At 36.9% G+C, this 20,173-nt stretch overlaps 1 protein-coding gene across 1 annotated transcript; it reads left to right on the top strand.

Annotated features, from left to right (window-relative positions):
• The first annotated feature begins 6,230 nt into the window (after nucleotides 1-6,230).
• chmp2ba (charged multivesicular body protein 2Ba) lies at nucleotides 6,231-20,054 on the top strand. Its single transcript, XM_081368196.1, has 6 exons — nucleotides 6,231-6,774; nucleotides 9,925-10,016; nucleotides 14,124-14,318; nucleotides 15,818-15,920; nucleotides 16,916-17,022; nucleotides 17,434-20,054. Exons 1-6 carry the CDS (start codon nucleotides 6,741-6,743, stop codon nucleotides 17,551-17,553), a joined length of 651 nt encoding a protein of 216 aa, XP_081224322.1. The 5' UTR covers nucleotides 6,231-6,740; the 3' UTR covers nucleotides 17,554-20,054.
• Nucleotides 20,055-20,173: the final 119 nt, after the last annotated feature.

The raw sequence follows: 20,173 nt of genomic DNA, 5'->3' as shown, positions 1-20,173 counted from the left end.
TTTATTTCAATTAATGAAAACAATTTTTAATAGCTTTAGTTTTAGCAATAACGATACTGATTTGGATATTGAGAAGTACCATCATTAAGGTCTTTAATTGCAAAATTCTGAATTTGTAAGACATCCTGTTTCCAGAAATCAGTGCTCCATGGAAATCCTGTGGTAAAATCTAAAATAATAATAAATATAATAATAAAGAATGTTTCTTCAAATAAAGTGTATTCATGGGAGGATGTGTATGGTCCATTTTCAGTGTCTGCCTCTCCTCCAGATGGTTGTGTAGAAGTGTAGCCCTCAGGTAGTGATAAATCCCAAGAGCATCAGAAAGAAATGAGCTCTTAAATGTTTATTCTTTGCTTCATGCTTTTTGTTAATACTCTCTGAAGCACTCCATGGGGGAGAACTTGCTTGTATCTTCAGCGATCTGTCTGAGAAAAACAGTTGTTTTAGTGTGGGGGTATTTCATATCAGTCCACAAGGAAACATTCCAATTAAATTATTTGGTGTCACTTTCTTTTGATGGTCCCTTTAACACATTCTGTTGACTATAAGTAATGTTGCACCTGTGGATAATGTGACTATATGTGTCCTTACATATATATATCTCTCAGATTTCATTAAAAAGATCTTCACTTGTGTTTCGAAGATTTACAAAAGTCTTACGGGTTTGAGGGTGAGTAATTAATGACATCATTTTCATTTTTGGGTGAACTAACCCTTTAAGCATTTAAAGTGGCAGACGACAAACAGAAGGCAGAACGTTATCATTCGTTTTGCTTCAGGCTCCTTGCTGTCCTGAATGGAGTAGAGCCCAGTTGAATAGTGATGTAATAGTCAATTGACACGTTATAATAATCTGACATGATTCATTTGTGACATGAAACCTTCATTTGTGTAAAGCATCTGTTTAAAGTTTCCCAATTTGTAGTGTCTATCCACCTTTTCATTATTTGACTGTCTCCTGTCCACGTAATGAGCCACAAATTGTGTTGAATTAGAGATTCATGTAAAATCTTGTATTCTCTAGAGTGCTATCATTTATAAGGTTCACAAGACAGAGAACACAGAAATATCTTCAGCAGAACGAGGTAATCATGTGTATAACTGTCCCATCATGCCCTTAGGCAGTGTTAGCAGTTATCATGACATCAGTGAGGCGTAAGGTTTAATGGGGTTCAATTTGTGTCACGGGCAAAATCAAAGAACATCATTTCTTGGGGAAATTTAAAATCCTTCCCCAAGACAAATGGTGAAATATGTCACAGAGGTCTTAATGGGAACATCAGCAAGCATGTCCTAGGACACAAAGATCCTCTTCACATTTTTTAATTGTTCAGAAACAATCCAGCTGGTTCAGAAATCACACGGTCACACTCGTCCTGCATTACAAATTTGAATGTTAATTGCATATGCGACTGTTAAAAGGCAGCTCATTCCAGCTGGTGTGACCACCACGCAGCAGGTTCAGATTTAGGCTTTTCATGTTAATTGGTCACCTTCATTATTGTTCATTTAAATAAATGTACCACTCTATCTGGACCATATTCAACACTGATTGAGATTGGCCAACGAGCAGCAGATAATTGGATGTTTAAAATATCTCCCTTTTGACAAATTTGCTCACACTGTGGTGGGGAAAAAAAAGCAATTAATGTCATTTAAAAAAAATCAAAGGCCTCAAAGATTGAGACAATCAAACTTATCTTTGATCTTTGAATGTCACTGAAGATATCAGATAATATACTTTTGGTTTTGGTGAATTGTTTAAAAAAGCACTTTTAGATGCTCGTTTTTGTCTTGAACACACTGATCAAGTCATTCCATTATGATAATGGGATTTCATTAAAAAAGAGCTTATTAGACACATTGAATGTCCCATTTTAGGACACTTGGAACACAATGGCTTATCAAGCAACCTATTTTTGTTGATAAACCTCACAGACTCAATCACAGGTTTTTTACTCTGCTGTGCCAGCGCTTTTCGTAATTAACAGAGAATGCGGTTAATTCCCATGCATCTTTGTTGGAATTGCTAATTACCTCTGTCGTTGGTCAAACCTGTGCTGGCACACAAAGTCTGTCTAGACTTTCTCTGTTTATGAAGGGCTCGCGTCGACTCGTCCTCTCGATGCCCTTGTGCCTTTAATGATTCTAATTCCCCATGCAAATACCTTTCATTTGCCTCAGTTGAATAATTCTGGCCTCAGTTTAACCCTGGGGCTGTAGTTACTACAGTGCAGAAGAAGACCTGCTACTGGGACCCCATTTTTTTAAGTGCGCAGCACCTCACTTGATCATTTCAAGGGCTGAGAGTGTCATTGTGTGCCACTATCCATGCATTGAACTGATTAATTATGTGGTCTTTAACGGTGTGACAAGCACTCATGCAGAATATGTCGCTGTACTCCTCTCTCTCTCTGTGTGTGTGTGTGTGTGTGAAAGGCAAACTCAACAGGGGTGATAATCTCTCATTACCCATAATCCCTGGTTGGCCCAGTGCAGTATGGCAAGGGACACTCTGATGCTGTATTCTTCTTCATGGACAGATGGAGTGGAGTCAGTCACTTGATATATTAGCTCCCTGACACCTAGTCCAGAACACTCAAGCAAAACGCATTCATCACCATGAAGATGTGGCCACTAAATCAGTGTGATGAGACCCAGATTCCCCTCTCCTTGTTTGCATACAGCTATACGTCTGTCTTGTTAAAAGTCATGAACACTTTCATTATATAGTGGCATAAAGATGATTTGACAGCCTGGATCTAAGGTGATTCATTTTACAATGCATAATTTATCATGTTGATATCTATATAGCCTTTTCTGCATTTTTTTAAAGTCAGCACGAAATTAAAATTGACAATTCTTTTCTTTTCTTTTTTTATGGAATATTGCAGAATTTATTAAGGCCACCAAATCCTTTTTAGCCAGCTGAAAACGCTAAAAGCGCTCTGCTGAAAATGCCTAGCTGTGAGAGGGCTTCTGCAGTTTTTTTGTTCGTTTGTTTTTTCAGTTGAGAAGCTTTGCTTGCTATAATACGTAATTAATAGTATCATAGTTTCTCATTTCCCAAATAGTTTGTTTCTGTATTGTTTCTGTTTACTGGCTCGAGGGCGGGACAACCTGTCACTCACATGAGATCCACCAATAGCAAACCACAACCATCCAACAATCCAATTCCCGATAGACAAAATCAACAAGTCCCGCCTTACATTTATTCTTCTTCGAGAAGCCGTTTCACTCGGATATAGGTCACAACAGGAGAGAAAAGACTATAACAGCTTCCATTTTTCATGCCGACTTTAAATGTCAGACATGGTTTCAAAGAGAAAAGCAGAAATATAAATAAAAAGGCAAATGTTAAAGGGGTGGTTGAATAGCCTATGATTTCACTTTTATAACTTTAGTTAGTGTGTAATGTTGCTGTTTGAGCATAAACAACATCTGTAAAGTTACAATGCTCAAAGTTCAAAGCAAAGGGAGATATTTGCTTTTAAAGAAATTGCTTTTTAAGGACTACAACAAACGGCTGGTAGGGACTACATGACATTCCTCCCGGGTTAGTGGCTAACCCTAAAATGTACATAAACCCCGCCCCCGGGAACACGATTTATAGATTATCATGACAGAATATGCTAATCAATGACTAGAAGATAACAACACATAAGCTACATAAATTCATCAACTAACCATTCAGAAATGTTGTCTATATGTTGTCACTTCTTCTTGAGTCTCTCCATCTTTCTGACTTTGGTTTGAACATAAAAGGCTAAAAGGTTTTGAAATTTTCAGTGCATGTCTTTGCGAGGTAAAAGGACACGAGCTCTTGAAGCTCCGTCCCCTTTGAGGGGAGCAGCGGCTCATTTGCATTTAAAGGAACAGACACAAAAACTGTGCGTTTTTGCTCACCCTCAAAAAGTGACAATTTTAACATGCTATATAAAAATATCTGTGGGGTATTTTGAGCTAAAACTTCACATACACACTCTGGGGACACCAGAGACTCATTTTACATCTTGTGAAAAGGGCATTATACCTAGCCTGGTTCTACCAGACTCTCGTACATTTCATTTGTACAGAGAGTCTGGCCTCGCTCCATTGAGAAACGTTTACTTCCTTGAAGGCGGGTTCTCTGTTAAAGTTCAAAACTATTGGATCTGCCCAGATTCACTCAGGATCTGCCGTAGCCAATCGCTAACGTGTGGTCGTCCGAATGATCAGAGGATTATGTTTAGAATAAGATGTCTTTCTTTTATAAAGTTTATAAAGCGACAAGAATACTTTTTGTGCGCAAAAACAAACAAAAAAAACGACTTTATTCCACTATGCATTTCCTTCTCTCTGTTCCTCGAGTCTTGATAAAGCAGCTCGTCTGTGTGTTGTACGTCACACGTAGGCTCACTATTGGCCGACGCTAGTCATGTGTGTGATCACATCAACGTCATGGTTCTCAGCCACTCCCTCTATTCGCTGATTGGTCCTACAAAAAATTTGTTTCTGGAAACCTAAGAATATACAGCAGTCCCAGACGTAGTACTGAAGGAAAATGAAATTGAGCGGAAGTACGTAGGAGGGCGGAGCCAGGCTACATTATTCCACCCCTTTAACTTAATATGAATAATAGTATTTCTCTTTAAATTTCGCTTCATCTTTTTTTTTTAATGCCAAATATGCATTTATGAAGTGACATGCTTCATGTATTTCTTTATCACAAGTTTTTATCATCTGTGCAACTTTTACACCCCACATTTAATGTCTTAAATTTAATTAAGTTCCTCACACAAAGACTTATTTGGCTAAACATCTATTTATGTGTTCCACTGATCAAGGAAAGTAATGACAGAATTCTCATTTTTTGAGAGAACTATCCCTTTAGATTTGATCGCACAACACAAAATGATTAGCAGTGAATTCTGGATCAGTACACCTCCTCTAAACATCAACACTATAATAGTGAAAGTATCTAATTTCACAGATGAGATATCTTACTTTATATTATACTGTCTGGAAACATAGTTAGCACATTAGCATTAAACGCCTGCCAGCCTCGGGCAAATTCCACGAACAGAGCGGATAGATAAATGTTTCAGAGGGACTCTGTGGGACTTCTCCAAATGCACAGAGAAATATTCTATCTAATATGAAATGGAGATTTTAATATACTTTAAAGACACCCTGTATAGCAAATAAAAGTGTAGTTTTGTCTCATTATTGCAGGGTAGAATCGGTCTGTGTGCTCGGGGCAAGATGGATCACCAGTGGGCTTATTACCATTATTAGCACATTTAGTGCTAGTCCCTGTTGCCAACCTTGCTGATTGTAGGAAAACATCTCCCTAATAACCTTAACGAGAATAACGCCCCAGGATGCGCCATGTCCTCCTCAGAGAGAGGGTATAATGTGCTGCGGGACACACATCCGCTAGCCCTCCCAAAGTCACTCCTGTCTCGCTGGCTCCGGTTTCTTTGCTGTGGGGCAGTAATCTCCTGTCTGCTCCACTTTACCATACCATGAGAATTACACCCACAAGGAACTGAGCCACAAATTGTCCAGACGGATGGAGCGTAAAATTGATAAGAATATTAAATTTGCCATTGACAGTGCTATGGTGTCTATAACCTGCACTAAAGTCCACTGGAGTGATGGATACTCCAGAAGAATAAGGGTTTGGCAATGGTAACACGTTACAATAAGGTCTCATTTGTTAATGTTAGTTAATGTATTAACGAACATGAACTAACATTGAGCAATACATTAGGCTACATTATTTATTCATCTTTGTTAATGCTAGTTAATAAAAATACAGTTGTTCATTGTTCATGCTAGTTTACAGTGCATTATTGCTAACAAATACAACTTTTGATTTTAATAATGTGTAGGCTATTAGTAAATGTTGAAATTAGCATTAACTAATGAATGCTGTAGAAGTACTGCTCATTATAGTTCATGTTAACTAATGAAACCTTATTGTAAAGTGTTACAGGTTTGTTTATGTTGCAATGGCAACAATTTAAGTGCTTTGTTAACCTATACATTTATTGGAATATATTGTTGTGGTAAAATAAAATAGTGAAATTAAACTGTAAAATATAGTCAATATGGAGCTAGCTGACATGTTGATCTTTTGTTTATTTTTATTTATTTAAAAAACACCATAATGATTCTTTAATTTTTTACAGGTGGCCACAGTTTCGACTAATTTAAACACCCCAGAATTTTAATCACATTTTGCCGCCACTAGTTCATTTTAAATTGTCTTGCGGTCGGTGTGACGAATTCATTTTTTAGAGTACAAAAACTCAATTACTAGTTCATAAAAACTGTATGTAACATAATTATAGAAGAATTGAAGAAAGAAAAAAGTGGTATTAAATGAATTCCGTTATGTTACACCTCAGGACACAGGAAGCAGAAACTGCTTGAAATGTCTTGTCAATCACCCGTGTGCAGTTTGAGTTTGCCTAGTGCTAAAAGTGACAGAATCTCATTTCCATCAAGTGAAGACGAGTGAAGAGACACTGACCCCTACAGAACGCGTGAAGAACTGCACCCCAAACCCGCAGCCCGTGACGTCACGCCCATGCGTGGCTCAATGGGATCATGTGCTGGAAAGTCAGTTGTACTGACAAACAAGGAATTCGGGACCTTTGAGTAGATCGATAGTCTGTTGAGGCAGTTAGGCAGAGAAACTAGTTTTACATTGAATTAAAGAGATAAAACACAGTCTAATTTAAGTCGTCATGGCATCTCTGTTTAAAAAGAAGACAGTCGACGGTAAGTCACTTTGTTAATTGTTTTATTATAGATTTTCAGGGTCATATCCCTCTTAATTCACACCTGTTTCCCTGCTGCATCTTTTGAAACTTTATTAGCTTGTTGTTATCAGCAGTTTTTATGTTGTTTACGGAGCGAAGTCACAGTTAAAATTAAGAATATTTGCTACATAACGATGTTTGGGTTGTTAACCAATGTGAATGGACAATAGCCTACATTATTTAGTGTATTTAAATTAATGACACAATTGGTATCATGTTTGTCTGTTCGTGATCTGATATGTCGTTTATTTACATAAAAGTAGGCTAATCATAAAAGTAATCAACCAAAAGTGTAAAAAACTACTTTATTTCTTTGTAAAAATGACAAAAGAACACAGCCATCCATCAAGATGTGTCTTGTCAGTGTCCTTTATTCACGGGTCCTTTTTAGGTTCTTTTACATTGAAACAGTTGTTGCAAGCAATTTGTTTATGAAGATTGCAATCTGCATTATTGATGTTTATTGCATCCCCACTAAAACAGACATGCACTCAATGAACAGTGCTGATCTGAAATCTGATTTTGGCACAGTTAGTTATCTGGTTACATTAACTGGTTAGTTGCCTCAAGACTCAACTGTATTCAGTGATACTCACTGCATCATTGAAACACATACATCTGAACCTGTGCAGGGGTCTCAAGAAATAACAATAGAAGCTTTCTTCATTCATGCAAGTCATGAAGTTGAGTTTGGCTGTACTGACCTTTTCATTTTAAACAGTTTTTTTTTTTTTTTAAATACTGCATTGTCAACATCCTAATTTGAGATCATTTTTTATTCATTTTATTCAGTCAAAACAAAAGCTATTACAGGAGAACTATATTCAAACTCATACGTGTGATATAGTCTATATAATACATGACTGATATCTATCAGTAAAGCACAAGAGTAGGTGGTAAACTGAGAATCAATCACAGTCTTTACTCACATTGTGATGCTTTTTCCATGGTCAAGTTGAATTCCCTTCATTTCCGAAGCGCTGTCCTCGTGACCTTGGTGCCAAGGTGAGTCGAGAGTCACCGTGCCAAAGTATCCTGTCAGATGGCAGAGCTGCTTTAGCTCGCCGAGTTTTGTGGACGATAACCCTCCCTCAATAGTACGTTTTCGATACGTCATCTTTCGCGTAGACTTCTACGTGTACACAAACTCTCTCATCAAGGTTAGGGATGGGCAAGTAACACAATTATAATGATAATTAAGTTAAAAAATGCATATTCACAAACTCTTTGTAACTTTTCTTGCACTTTTCCTGCTTTTGCAAAATATTAATAAAGTTTTATTTCACTTTATTCATTTATTAGTTCTCTCCGGATTTATAATTTTAAAATGTAAAATATATAACTAACTTAACTTGTTTTTTTCTTTTTAGTTATACTCTCGTTTTGAATATTTCTATGTTAATTACATTTTTTTTAATAATTTTAAAATATTTAACTAACTTGTTTTTTTAGTCATAGCCTATTCAAAAAAGTTATATATTTTTTGTTTATTGAAAATTTATTTTTTAAAATGTTATATTTAGCTAACTTAACTTGTTTTTTCTTTTTAGTTATACTCTCATTTTTAATATTTTATATTTATTGAAAATTTTAAAACATTTAACTAAAATCTTTTTTCTCTTTAGTCATATTCTAATTTTAAAACTTTTTGTTTATCGAAAATGTAAAACAAATCAACTAAATAGTTTTTTCATTTTAGTAATTTTCTCATTCTTAATATTTACTTTACATGTAGCCTATTGCTTTCCAATTAGGCTACTTTTTCGACCTATTTGCATATTCATTTGTTCCTTTTTTCTGCATCCTTTTTTTTTCTTTTTTTTTTACTTTTCCTATAATTCATTCACTCATTTACTTGTTGACTACTATACCATATATTTTCGCCTCTGAAATTAAATTTCACTCTTTTTAAAATATAGTTAGGCTAACGCTAGGGAAGGGAAGCTCGCAAAACTCCACTATTTACTGCTTAAAAAAAAAAAAAAAAAAAAAAAAGATTTAAATGATTTTCCTGCTAAAACACCATCTGTGGCTTCTAATATTGGCCATTTAACCTCATGGGATGTTACTGTATGATTGGCATTCATGAGGGCACATGGTGGGCTGATTGCTGTGAGTGTGTGTGTGTGTGTGTGTGTGTGTGTGTGTGTGTGTGTGTGTGTGTGTGTGTAGGAGAGCGTATCTTCCCTATAGGCGTTGTGGCTGCACACTCTGGCATCTAGAGGAGGAACCTGATGTTCAGTGCATATGTTTAGCTTGTCCCTTAAATGCATGAAAACATGAAGGGCATGATTCTGCTGGCCTTGCATTCAAACAAATTATTTGTATTTTATTTTTTCCCCCAGGCTCATTAGAGCATATTTCATTTGCTGCAATATTCAGATCCAAAAGAGGCTCTTTTTATTCAATCTCTGCTGAATTGAGAGTCAAGACATTATTGTTCAGCTTTTTGTCCTTTGTCTATTTAAGTGCTCTTGTGTGTATATATTATCTAGCAATTATTTAAGGTGCCTGTCTGATTTTTTTTTTTTCTTCAACCAGAGCATAGGCTATAGTTTTTCTTAACCACAAATCCTGGCCATTCAACAACAAAGCTTAAATATAAGTACAAATATTGCTAATAACCAATAATATTTATTGTGCGCATGTTGTGAAAGGACTATTCGAGCTTCAGTGTTCAGCTTTTGATGCGCACTTTTGTAACAAATCATTAGAAAGTCAATCTTTTACCTGAGATGTCGTTGCCATGAATGCATTTCTATGTGTTGCTTTTTTTTGAGAATTTTTAGATTTTTGAGAATTTTTTGAATGAAAGATCAAAATGAAAAACAATGCAGATTTATTTTTATAATCATGTTTTATCATATTGACCATGGATGCCAATAATTCTGACCACAACTGTTTATGTAAATATATATATTTCCGTTGTTTTCCGTTGTGAAACATATGCTAAGTCAGCCAAACGCCTTTACATTTTGTGTGTGTGTGTGAATAAGAGGGAGACGGGAAAAAAGGAGGAGAAAAAAAACTCAGTTTCAGATCAGTGAACTGTATGAGGATTTTCCAGACGGTTTTATTGCATGTTCTTCTCTGCCCCGTCCTGTCACAGATATCATTAAAGAGCAGTCCAAAGAGCTGAGAGGCACCCAGAGACAAATCACCAGAGACAGAGCTGCCCTGGAGAGACAGGAGAGGCAAATGGTAAGTGGAACAAAGCAGTTTCATATCTGTTAACTTCAACTCCCAACGTCCACCCTTCCAGCGTCATGTGTCGCTGCTTGTGCAAGGTTTTTTTTTTATTGCTTCAAAGAATAGAGTAAGCTAATTAATTTTTATTTTTTGATCTTTCTGTTGGTTGCATTTAGAAAAAGGTAGATTAGGTGGCCTTTATAGCTTTAAGTTAAAGCGAATTGTTCATCGCTCAATACTCATGAGGATGACTTCAGTGTTCATGTCTAAAGCTCAGAAGAATCCAACATTTCCACTCACTCTCTCCGTTTACGCTAATTGTTTTTATGTAAACATAGAAATGTGCATAATTGCCTCCCAAAAGTGCTTTTTTTTCTTCATCTTTATTGTAATTAGACATGGTTTTGCTTTGTTATCTGTTTCATTTTTTTAAATGACCTATATTGAAAGAGAGCTGCAGGGCGGTCATGAGCTGCTGCTTAAATTCCCCATTTACACTCACAGTGGCGTCCCAAAGCCTGAGAACACAGTGAAAATCTAGGATATAAAATCTCACTTAACTGGAGATTTAAAGACAATTTTTATATGGTGGGTAAATGATAAAAAATTGGTAATACATTTTTTTTTTTTTTTCAGCCAGGATCACCATCCATGATCTTATCATGCTTCTTTTTCTTGATGGTTTTTAAAGTTGGCATGAAATGGAAGTTGCGATAGGCTAATCTTTTCCTATTGTGATGTATATATGAGTGAAACAGCTTCTCGAACAAGAAAACATGTAGGGCGGGGCTTGATTTTGTCCATCGGAAACTGATTGGATGGTTGTGGTTTGTTATTGGACGATCTTATGTGAGTGACAGGTTGCCCCGCCCTCGCATCAGTAAACGCGTCATTAGAGAAGAGAAAAGATGTCTCTGCAAGAGGAAGGGGAAGTTATTTTGATTAAAGATTACGAGGACACAAAAAATAATGACATGCATGGATAAATTAAAAATTTAATAAAAAAATTATAATAATTATGTTTAGCCCTACAAGGGAACAGAACAAAATAAACAAGATTGAGAGATAATTTAGGCCAAAGTAGGGGTGGGTGATATGGAACAAATCTTATTAAACAACAGGAAAAATACAATAAAAGAAACATTTATTTAACACTACTTGAAATTTTTCAGGTACAGTAGGTCTATTAAAGGCACAATATGTAACTTTTTTGCTTTAAAATGAGCAAAAATCACTATATCTATGTTATATATTTTTTCTAGTTGTGTACTTACATTATCCCGACTGTTTCCAACAACTTTCAAACCAGGCGAAATTTTAATTGAATTTTTAGACACGGCACGTTTCTTTATTTCCGGTTTGTCGCAGTCAATGGCGTCATATCCGCGTTGTCCCTGGTTTCCGCCTATGGTTTCCGCTCGTACTGCCATGGTAACCAGAGCTATGAGCAGAGCCCTCTGATTAACCAAAGCGACAGACGCAGACAACTGTGGAGTTTGCAATGCCTATCTGCACGCTGTTGTTGTTTCGTTCAAACATTATGGACCATGGCAAGCAGACTTTGGATAAAAAAGGAGAACTAAAACGAGAATCAATATCAGCGCGGTGTTTTCGAGATGCCGAGAGCTCCCATAGACAGTATATAAACGAGAGCTCCACATCCGAGACTTCGACCGCTCCTACATGTACTTTATTAAACAGGTGAGCACATTTACATAAAACTAATCAATGTTATATAGTTCAACAATGATAAAATGTTAGAATATGATCTGTATGTTATTCTAATGTTGATCTAGCTCACTGCTAGTCTCATACAGACAAACTAACACATACATTTCAACACATTCAAATGCAGTTTAGTGTGCTAGTGTAATGTTAGACCAGGTGAAACAGCGCTGTGTTTCCTCACAAGTTTAATTTGTCTAATAAACTGACCTGTTAGTTGTAATTCTGCACTTGCGTGTAGTTCGGTAGAATGAAATGTCCATATTCCTTTTATATCCGCGGGAGCTCGCGTCGCGTGTGGAGCTGATAGCTGTCTCTTAGCAATCCCGAACTGCTTCATATCACAGTCATGATAAAAGCATCGATGTATTCAGTCATCCATAAACATTATTAGATCGGTCGGCTTGACGTTGACGACAACATCTATAATTCTTAGCATGTGTTGCGTCATCAAACTACGCCTTTGTTATTGTAAAGAGGTTAGCGACCCCTAGTGGAGAAAAATTCCATACTGTGGCTTTAAACAGTAGCATTCACGTAAGAAATGTAATAATAAAATGTAAAAAATAAAATACTGCATAGTCTTTGCTGTATAAATTAAATATCTTATTAATGCTACAAAAGTTCTTTAGTCAAGAGCAGTGAGTATTTTCAGTGTTTGATAAACATTAATGGCAGACAGCAGTAGGTACATTAGGCTGCTGTCACTTTAAGACCTAATGCACGGATTTAATATATTTACACATCTGATTTTCTCCCAGTTGTTTACGTTCACTTAGTTAAAACATAACCAAGTGTGTCTTTGTAAACCTTTGTATTTAACAGTTTAAGCGCAATAAGACGCAAAAAACTATTTATTCACAACTTGCGCTGTGTCCTCAGAAAAATGTGCTTGTAAAATCATTTGAAAGTTTTAACTGGCAGGGCTTTAAAGTACATGCAAATAATAAAATGTGCACCTTAGCACGATACTAGCGTTCTCACTGTAAAGACAGATCGTGGCGACATTTTAATATTTCACAATCTAATATCATCATATCGCATACCCCTAACCCTGCTGCAGATGGCATCATATCTGTCAACTGCTGGATAAATATTAGTCAACTGAATTGGGTCATACTCAGCATTATCTGTTCTCTGAAGGTAAGGGTTTTGTTTAGCACATCAGTCTGTCACTTTTATTCTAGTTTTCCAATCCACAGTGCTGCCTAGTGGCTGACGTGACAATAAAACACCTCTAATAGATGCTTCAGCTCTGTCTCACTCAGCTCTCCGTACATGAATATTTATAATGATGGCATATCATTGTTATCATGGTGTAACTTAAAAAAAAAGCCCCATTCCAGTCATATTTTGATAGTGACAGACAGGCAAACATGGACAATATTCTCAGAAGCTGTCACAAAATGCCATTGTGTGTTAAAGTAGGACAGTGCTGTGTGTGTGTGTTTTGCTTAGCAGGCATCATGTGAGGAGAGTGCAGCACCCGGACTAATGTGTATCTCATTAAAGTTATTCTGTCTAATATGCCTGTTTAGCTGATCAGCATGTGTTTACCTGAGAGACTAACATTAAGAGCACACACGAGAAAACAGAATCTGCTGAGTTAAACGTTCAAAAGAATTGCCTGGGATTCAGATCATGGATTTATAATGGCTGTCTTAAAGGTGAAGGGTATAATTTCTGCACAACTTGTGGCACCAAACAGAATTGCAAAATTATATTATATTTTTATTACACAGCTCTGTGGAATACTTGATTCTGATTGGTCAGTCGCGCCATCCAGCGGTATGTTATTCCCCGATAACAACCTGTAAAAACTGATAGGCTCGTTGGCTTAAATTTATATTAAAGTGTAATTTATCCCTGTGATGGCAAAGCTGAATTCCATTACTCCAAACGTTATACTTTCTCATAAAAGAAAGGGTTTTAAGGGATTAAAACTTAATGATCTCCATCAAATGATTATGACTCTCCAATAAGCTAACATTTCCAGTTACCAGATGCTTGTTAGAAAGGGATTTTTATTTGAAATATGTTTGTCATGTTTTCTACACATGGTGTAGAAAGAGAGCTGTAAAATCATTAGCACTGATGTGGGTCGCCCTCACAGTATCTACACAAACACACACTCACAGTTTCCCACACTGCATCTAATTGCTTGAAGCTCCTCAGGGCTGTTTTCAGACTTTTACTAATGTAAAGAAACACAGACCTCTGGGTCCAAACAAGTAAACATGGCACAAGTTTCAGCTGTTACGGTGTGTGTGGTGCTTCACAACATCATGAACATCTCTGCCTTTTCTGGGTGCTTTTTGTTGTTCTGTCCTAGAAGTGAAAACCCAATTTTGTTCCTATTAAACGCACCATTGTTGATGTCTTTATTCTTACCAGGAAATGGAAATAAAAAAAATGGCCAAAACTGGAAACCGGGAAGCCTGCAAGATACTGGCTAAACAGCTCGTACAGCTTAGAAAACAGAAGAACCGGACCTACGCCGTAAGCTCTAAGGTCACGTCCATGTCCACGCAGACCAAGGTCATGAACTCTCAGATGAAGATGGCTGGAGCCATGTCTACCACAGCGAAGGTAAGAGCCTCACACCTCCCAATGGATCTGCATGACTACTGATTCAGTTTTCCCATTGCTGTCCATGGAGGACCTTAGTGGGTCCCCCTCATCACAATTTTCCCTTCAACATTCCCAGTTCTCCCCCACCCACTGATGACGGCTCTGTATTATTCACATGAAGCCCGATGTGTTCCCGGGAAGTGCTGGAAAAACAGAATCCCTTATGTAGCAAAGAACTTCAAAAGAATCCTTAAACAGGGTTTAATTATCATGTTGTTGAGGAGCTCCTTACTTCACTGGTCTCATTGTGACCCAGTTTTATAGTTTCTGCTCTACTTTTATAAAGATCTCAAATCTCACATTCTCTCTGTATTAATTCACACCGTCCTCATTATCGTTCATTTAGAGTTTTTCCCATGATGCTTGTACAAAATAATAGGAGCCATGTTGTTGTCTTATGGAGACATATATATATAAAAATATAAAAAAAAATACTAAAACTAACCAAAAAAAAAAAAAAAAAAAAAAAAAAATATATATATATATATATATATATATATATATATATATATATATATATATAATTATTTTTTTTTTGGTTAGTTTTAGTAATTTTATTTTCTTCTAATATGTATATATCATTTTCATTAGTTATATTTCAGTTTTTGTTATTTTAGTTCGAGTTGAGCAACTAGATGAAATATTATGTGTTTATTTTTTCTATTTTATTTCACGTAATATATTAATCATTAATATATTTAATCATCTACCTACCTAGCCTAATTGGTCCATTTCAAATTTAGCATGAGATGGGGGTAGGCTCAATTATTTTACCTCTGGAGACACTTATTTTGTTGAATAAGAAAACAATTTCACAGTCTGCACTTATAATGCACACACGTCTGATCTCTACCAATCACTACTGGCATGTCGTATCATCACATAAAATGCAATTTCAGCCAATTAAGTTCAGTCTCTGACTACTCATTGATGGGGTGTTGTTTTTCTCACTCATTTGCAAGCCGTTCCTGTACTCGCACAAAATATTCATTGTGTGTGTATCCATCCAATCTATATTGTATGAGGAAGGAAGCTATTAATATTTCCTCACCCGGCTGCATATGGTGGTATTTGTAGTCAATCATAAGGAGGTAGCTGGTGTAATAGATATGAGATGGGTGATAATGAGGCTGTGTGTAAATAATTCTCTGTAATCAGATAGGACTCTTCCTGTGTGTCTGCCCTGCCACAGTGCTAGAGACCCAGAGGGACAGTAAAACAGACTTCTCTCCACGCGACCTATTTTTATGTTCTGTGTCATCTACTTACTGTACTCCCCCTCCTCACCAAATGGTGTGATGTTTAAATTTATGTTGAGCTGCATTCAAAATGTATTTGTCCGTGGTGGATTTTTGTCAGAGCTTGTGTTATTTTTATTACCGTTTTGTGCATCGTAAGGATGCTCTGTTTATTCTCGGGGAACGTGATGGATTGCTTGAACTCTTTCTGTCTCTTAGACTATGCAGACTGTCAATAAAAGAATGGACCCCAAGAAGACGCTACAGACGATGCAGGACTTCCAAAAAGAGAACTTTAAAATGGGAATGACAGAGGACATGCGTAAGTTTAAAAGTGCTTCTGAAATGATGGATCTGTTCTGGTTGGTTTTTAGCAGTGCAAAAAAAATATGCTAAATGATATCCGGACTATGTATGCTTATTGTATATGGTGAGTTTCGTTGTATTTTTTTTATTTCAGAATCATCAGGAGAGCAAAATAAATAGGCTTGTCAGCACTTCCCATATTTAATTTTACATCAAAGGCCGGGTGTCCAGTCAAGTTTGAGACGATTTATGTCGTTCACTTGGTAAAAGCGACCAATTTACACAAGCGCCAACCTGGACAGGCTGTGTGGCATACCCTCGTCCTCAAAAACTATTATAAAACTGCATTTAGTAAAGAAAATATGAATAGGGCAACATTAAAACTGGCTCATTTTGCAACAAGGACATGGTTTGTGCACATAATAAGTTCTGTGCTGTGAATTGTTGGCAATGAAACCATTGAAATTCGTTATCGTCCAATTAACAATTTTGGCACTGTTGACGCACCACTAGTTTTGAGGAACTAGACCTTAATGCAAAAGTTATAGTCAACATTGTTGGCAAACACTGCCAATCTAAACAGGAAGAGATGGCCTGAGCATTCTGTAAAGAGACCAACCACAGTTTATTTTATTTTTATGTGTCGTTTAAGGCGAATTGTACAGAAAAAAAACAGGAAAATGTGTATAGATAAACAATAACTTATTGGCAAAATAAACAGTTCATCAGGATATTGAATTTATTATTTATTAGTTAAAAATGTACGAATTTGAATTAATTGATAGTGCTTCAAACAAAACTCTTAAAAACTTTATCAATGATTTGATGCCCCAAACCTGGCAAACTCTGTCATATCCAGCGAGTTCATCCTCAGAAGCTCTCTTTCAACCCGATACCTTGTAAACCGTCTTTGTTTCCATGTGGATTAATTGCATCTGGATCCTAAAGCAAAACCATTTGAGAATCACCAATCAAGGTTATTGTTAAACTTGTACACATTTCTGTCCTCAGTCAACGATACACTGGATGAGATTTTTGATGAATCGGGCGATGAGGAAGAATGCCAGGACATCGTGAACCAGATGCTGGATGAGATCGGCATAGAGATCTCCGGAAAGGTAGGATTTTACTTTCTTTTTGTCCACCCTGTTCTCGGGACAGCCCCAGCGGCTGCTTTCAGCAGATGGCTGGACTCTGGCTGTGCCTGTGATTACTGTAGGCCTTTCTTTAGATTCATGAGATGCAGAATCATCCTATCTGATTGCAGCAGATGTGTATTCCCTTGGGCCAAAATGTAATTCTCATATTACCATATTCCACAGATTCTTTGTCCTGTTTTTCCCAAATAAAGTGATCGGGCTCTGTTGTAGTAGAGCATTTGGCATAAACAATGATCATATTTGATTGGTGCTACATCTATTCCCCAAAACAACAATTAAACTGAGGCTTATGCTGGTAGAGTTTTAGCACCAGGTGATCTGTGAAATCTGAAGTTTTACCGCTCTAATAAATAGTTATTGTTTCCGCAGATGGTAAGAGCCCCGTCAGCAGGAAAGATCCTCCCTGGCGCCTCCCCAGCAAAGTCTAAAGCGGCCACCATTTCAGACGCTGAGATCGAGAGACAGCTGAAGGCTCTGGGAATGGACTGAATCTCTTCACCCTCCACACCTGTGCACCCACTGCCAACAAAGGACTGAGTTCATATTGGGAACGGGGAGTGTCCAAGTAATAAATGAAGGAAAAATGTAGGGAAGAAGGAAGAAACATACTCTTTTTGGAGTATCGCAATGAGTCACTGGATTGGATTCATTGGTCAGACATATACAGCAGATCACGGTCTAGATGTTTTGACAAAATGCGCACTCAAACTGACATTCTCTTCAAATCTGCTGAACATAGTGTAGGGTTTTAAAGGCCAAGTATCTGATTTTTGTGCCACTAGTGGCTCCAAATGGAATTGCAGCGTTTTGTTTTGAGCAGCATGACTGGCTCAACATCATCTCAACCAATAGTGTGAGCTTGGGATAGGGCTATCTGTTTGGGCAACCAATGGCAGATTGAGAGGGGAGGGGTTACAAAGTCAATGGGTGTGTTCAACTCAAAGCGGCGCTGCGCAGACCGATCGATGAATGACATGAAAGAACTGCATCGAGTCGAACACACCTAATGGCTGCATTCGAAATCGTATAGTACTTAAAGTAGTAGGCGAAAAACAGTATGTGAAAGTAGTAGTAAGAGTTTTCATGAACTCTGATGACCTACTACTTCCTTTGACATTCACATCACATTTTCAGTGTCTGAAATCACATTCTGTACAGTAGGTACTTGAAACTTTGCGAATATTAAAAAAGTGTGTTTTATATAGGATGAATGTGTGTAGTATGAATGAAATTCAAAATGAATGAACCTACTGCTTCACTTCACCGCCATTCATAAATCCTCTCCTGTGGCCTCATGGGACAGTAAATTGTTCATCGAATGCACACTTCAGAATCTTGGTGGAAGTAGTAGATCTTTAGGGTCAAATATCATGTATTTTTGTTTTTCATGTTTTTTTGCATACTGTATTTTTTCAGATGCAGCGAATGACATTGCGAATTAAGTACATGGTGAATGTGTTCTTACTACACATTCATACTACATAGAATTGTACTTTTTTTAATAGTCGTAAAGAATTTACTTGTTCAAAAGAAGTACCCACTCACTCAGAGAGTATACGATTTCGGGGACAGCCATTATTCTGTTTGATGGCAAAAAAATGACACACTTCACTTTTAACATAAAGGGTGCTATTACTGTGGTAACAAATTGTCCTTGAAATCCTTTAAATGCACACCAACATTGGAAGATTTTGGAACGGTATGGGATTCCCATGTGTTATAGGGCTAATCATCTCAAATACGTGTCATGTTATTAAAAGATGCTCATCACGTGTATTTTTATGTCTTTTTAGGTTGTGTATGACTTAAGGAAGTAAGTTAAGGAATACAGTTTCCTTCGCAGTGAGGTTTGGTATAAAATCTGTATTTCTTACACGTACATACAAACATCATGCATGAGAATATTTGTTGATATGATAATGATAATGTGATTTAATCTTATCAACCTTGAAACAATTCAACCTTTAAGAGCATTTAACTGTTGAGTAAAACAAATTGTAGTTCCATAATGGTCACATTCAAACTTGAACGATGCGCAACATATCATGTCAGTATTATGGAAATGATTCATTGTTCAGGTGTTGCGGAGAAATAAATCAATGCTGTGAGTTCAGTTTTCATAGACTTTAATTCATACTTTAATATAATTAGGGTCTACATATGCAAGGCTGTCGTCTGGAAGTAACAACCAATAACTTCATCTTGGACCCCATGATTGGAGGTGCCCACTAATGAACCTGTGGCAGGGATGGGCAACTTTGGTCCAGGAGAGAAGTATATGCTGTGTCCGGACATTTTAAAATGTTCTTTACACTTCAAAGTTCCTTTATGGGGAACCAAAAAATGGTTCTTCTATGGCATCACTGCAAAATTCCCCTTTTGGAGCCTTTATTCGTAAGAGTGGGATTGTAGAAAGAGCTAACCATGGTGAAATTGTAGATGATTTACGGCTGGAACACACCGCATGACTTTTGTACAGATTTGTGCCACGATTTTCAATCTGGACGAGTCGACGCTAGTTGCTGAAAGTCAAAGCCAGTCTGCAGACGCTTAATCCTCTCCCATTGGAACACGTTGACTGTGTTGGATTTTGCAGAAAATCGCGTAGTGTACAAACTCTACTTGACCCATGTTTGATATTTTGAGCCGATTTTAGAACACAAATTTGTTTCCAGGCAAATGTTTCATAGCGAATTGAACGGTAGTGTGTGATCCTCAGTCGTTTAGTGTACGATGCCCAGTTTTCTCTGTAACCATTTAAAAAGTCTGCAATAATGCCTAGTGTTTTGAAGTCTTTTCATATTTTAAAAGTCGTATAGTGTATTCCAGCCTTTAGGAGAACTATAGGATCAGTTTTTCTTTTCAACTTCATCTGTATGTACTTCTCAGCAAAAGGTTCTTTCATTCTAACCAATTCAGTGTGTATATGAATGTACAGTTTATGCTTTGATTTGATTTTCTAATTAATAAAATACCTTCATATTTGTGAATAACTGGTGTTTAATATGTATTTCAGCATTTCACAATCAGATCATTTGTACAATCGTTAAGATGCCAACTAAAAGCATGAGGGTGGCCCGTACTGAACTGTTAAACGGTGGGAAACCTT

The sequence above is a fragment of the Scardinius erythrophthalmus genome (assembly GCF_964197995.2).
Source record: "Scardinius erythrophthalmus genome assembly, chromosome: 6".
Taxonomy (NCBI): domain Eukaryota; kingdom Metazoa; phylum Chordata; class Actinopteri; order Cypriniformes; family Leuciscidae; genus Scardinius; species Scardinius erythrophthalmus.
Note: the sequence above shows the minus strand (reverse complement) of the source record. Positions and strands in the feature narration are given on the sequence as shown.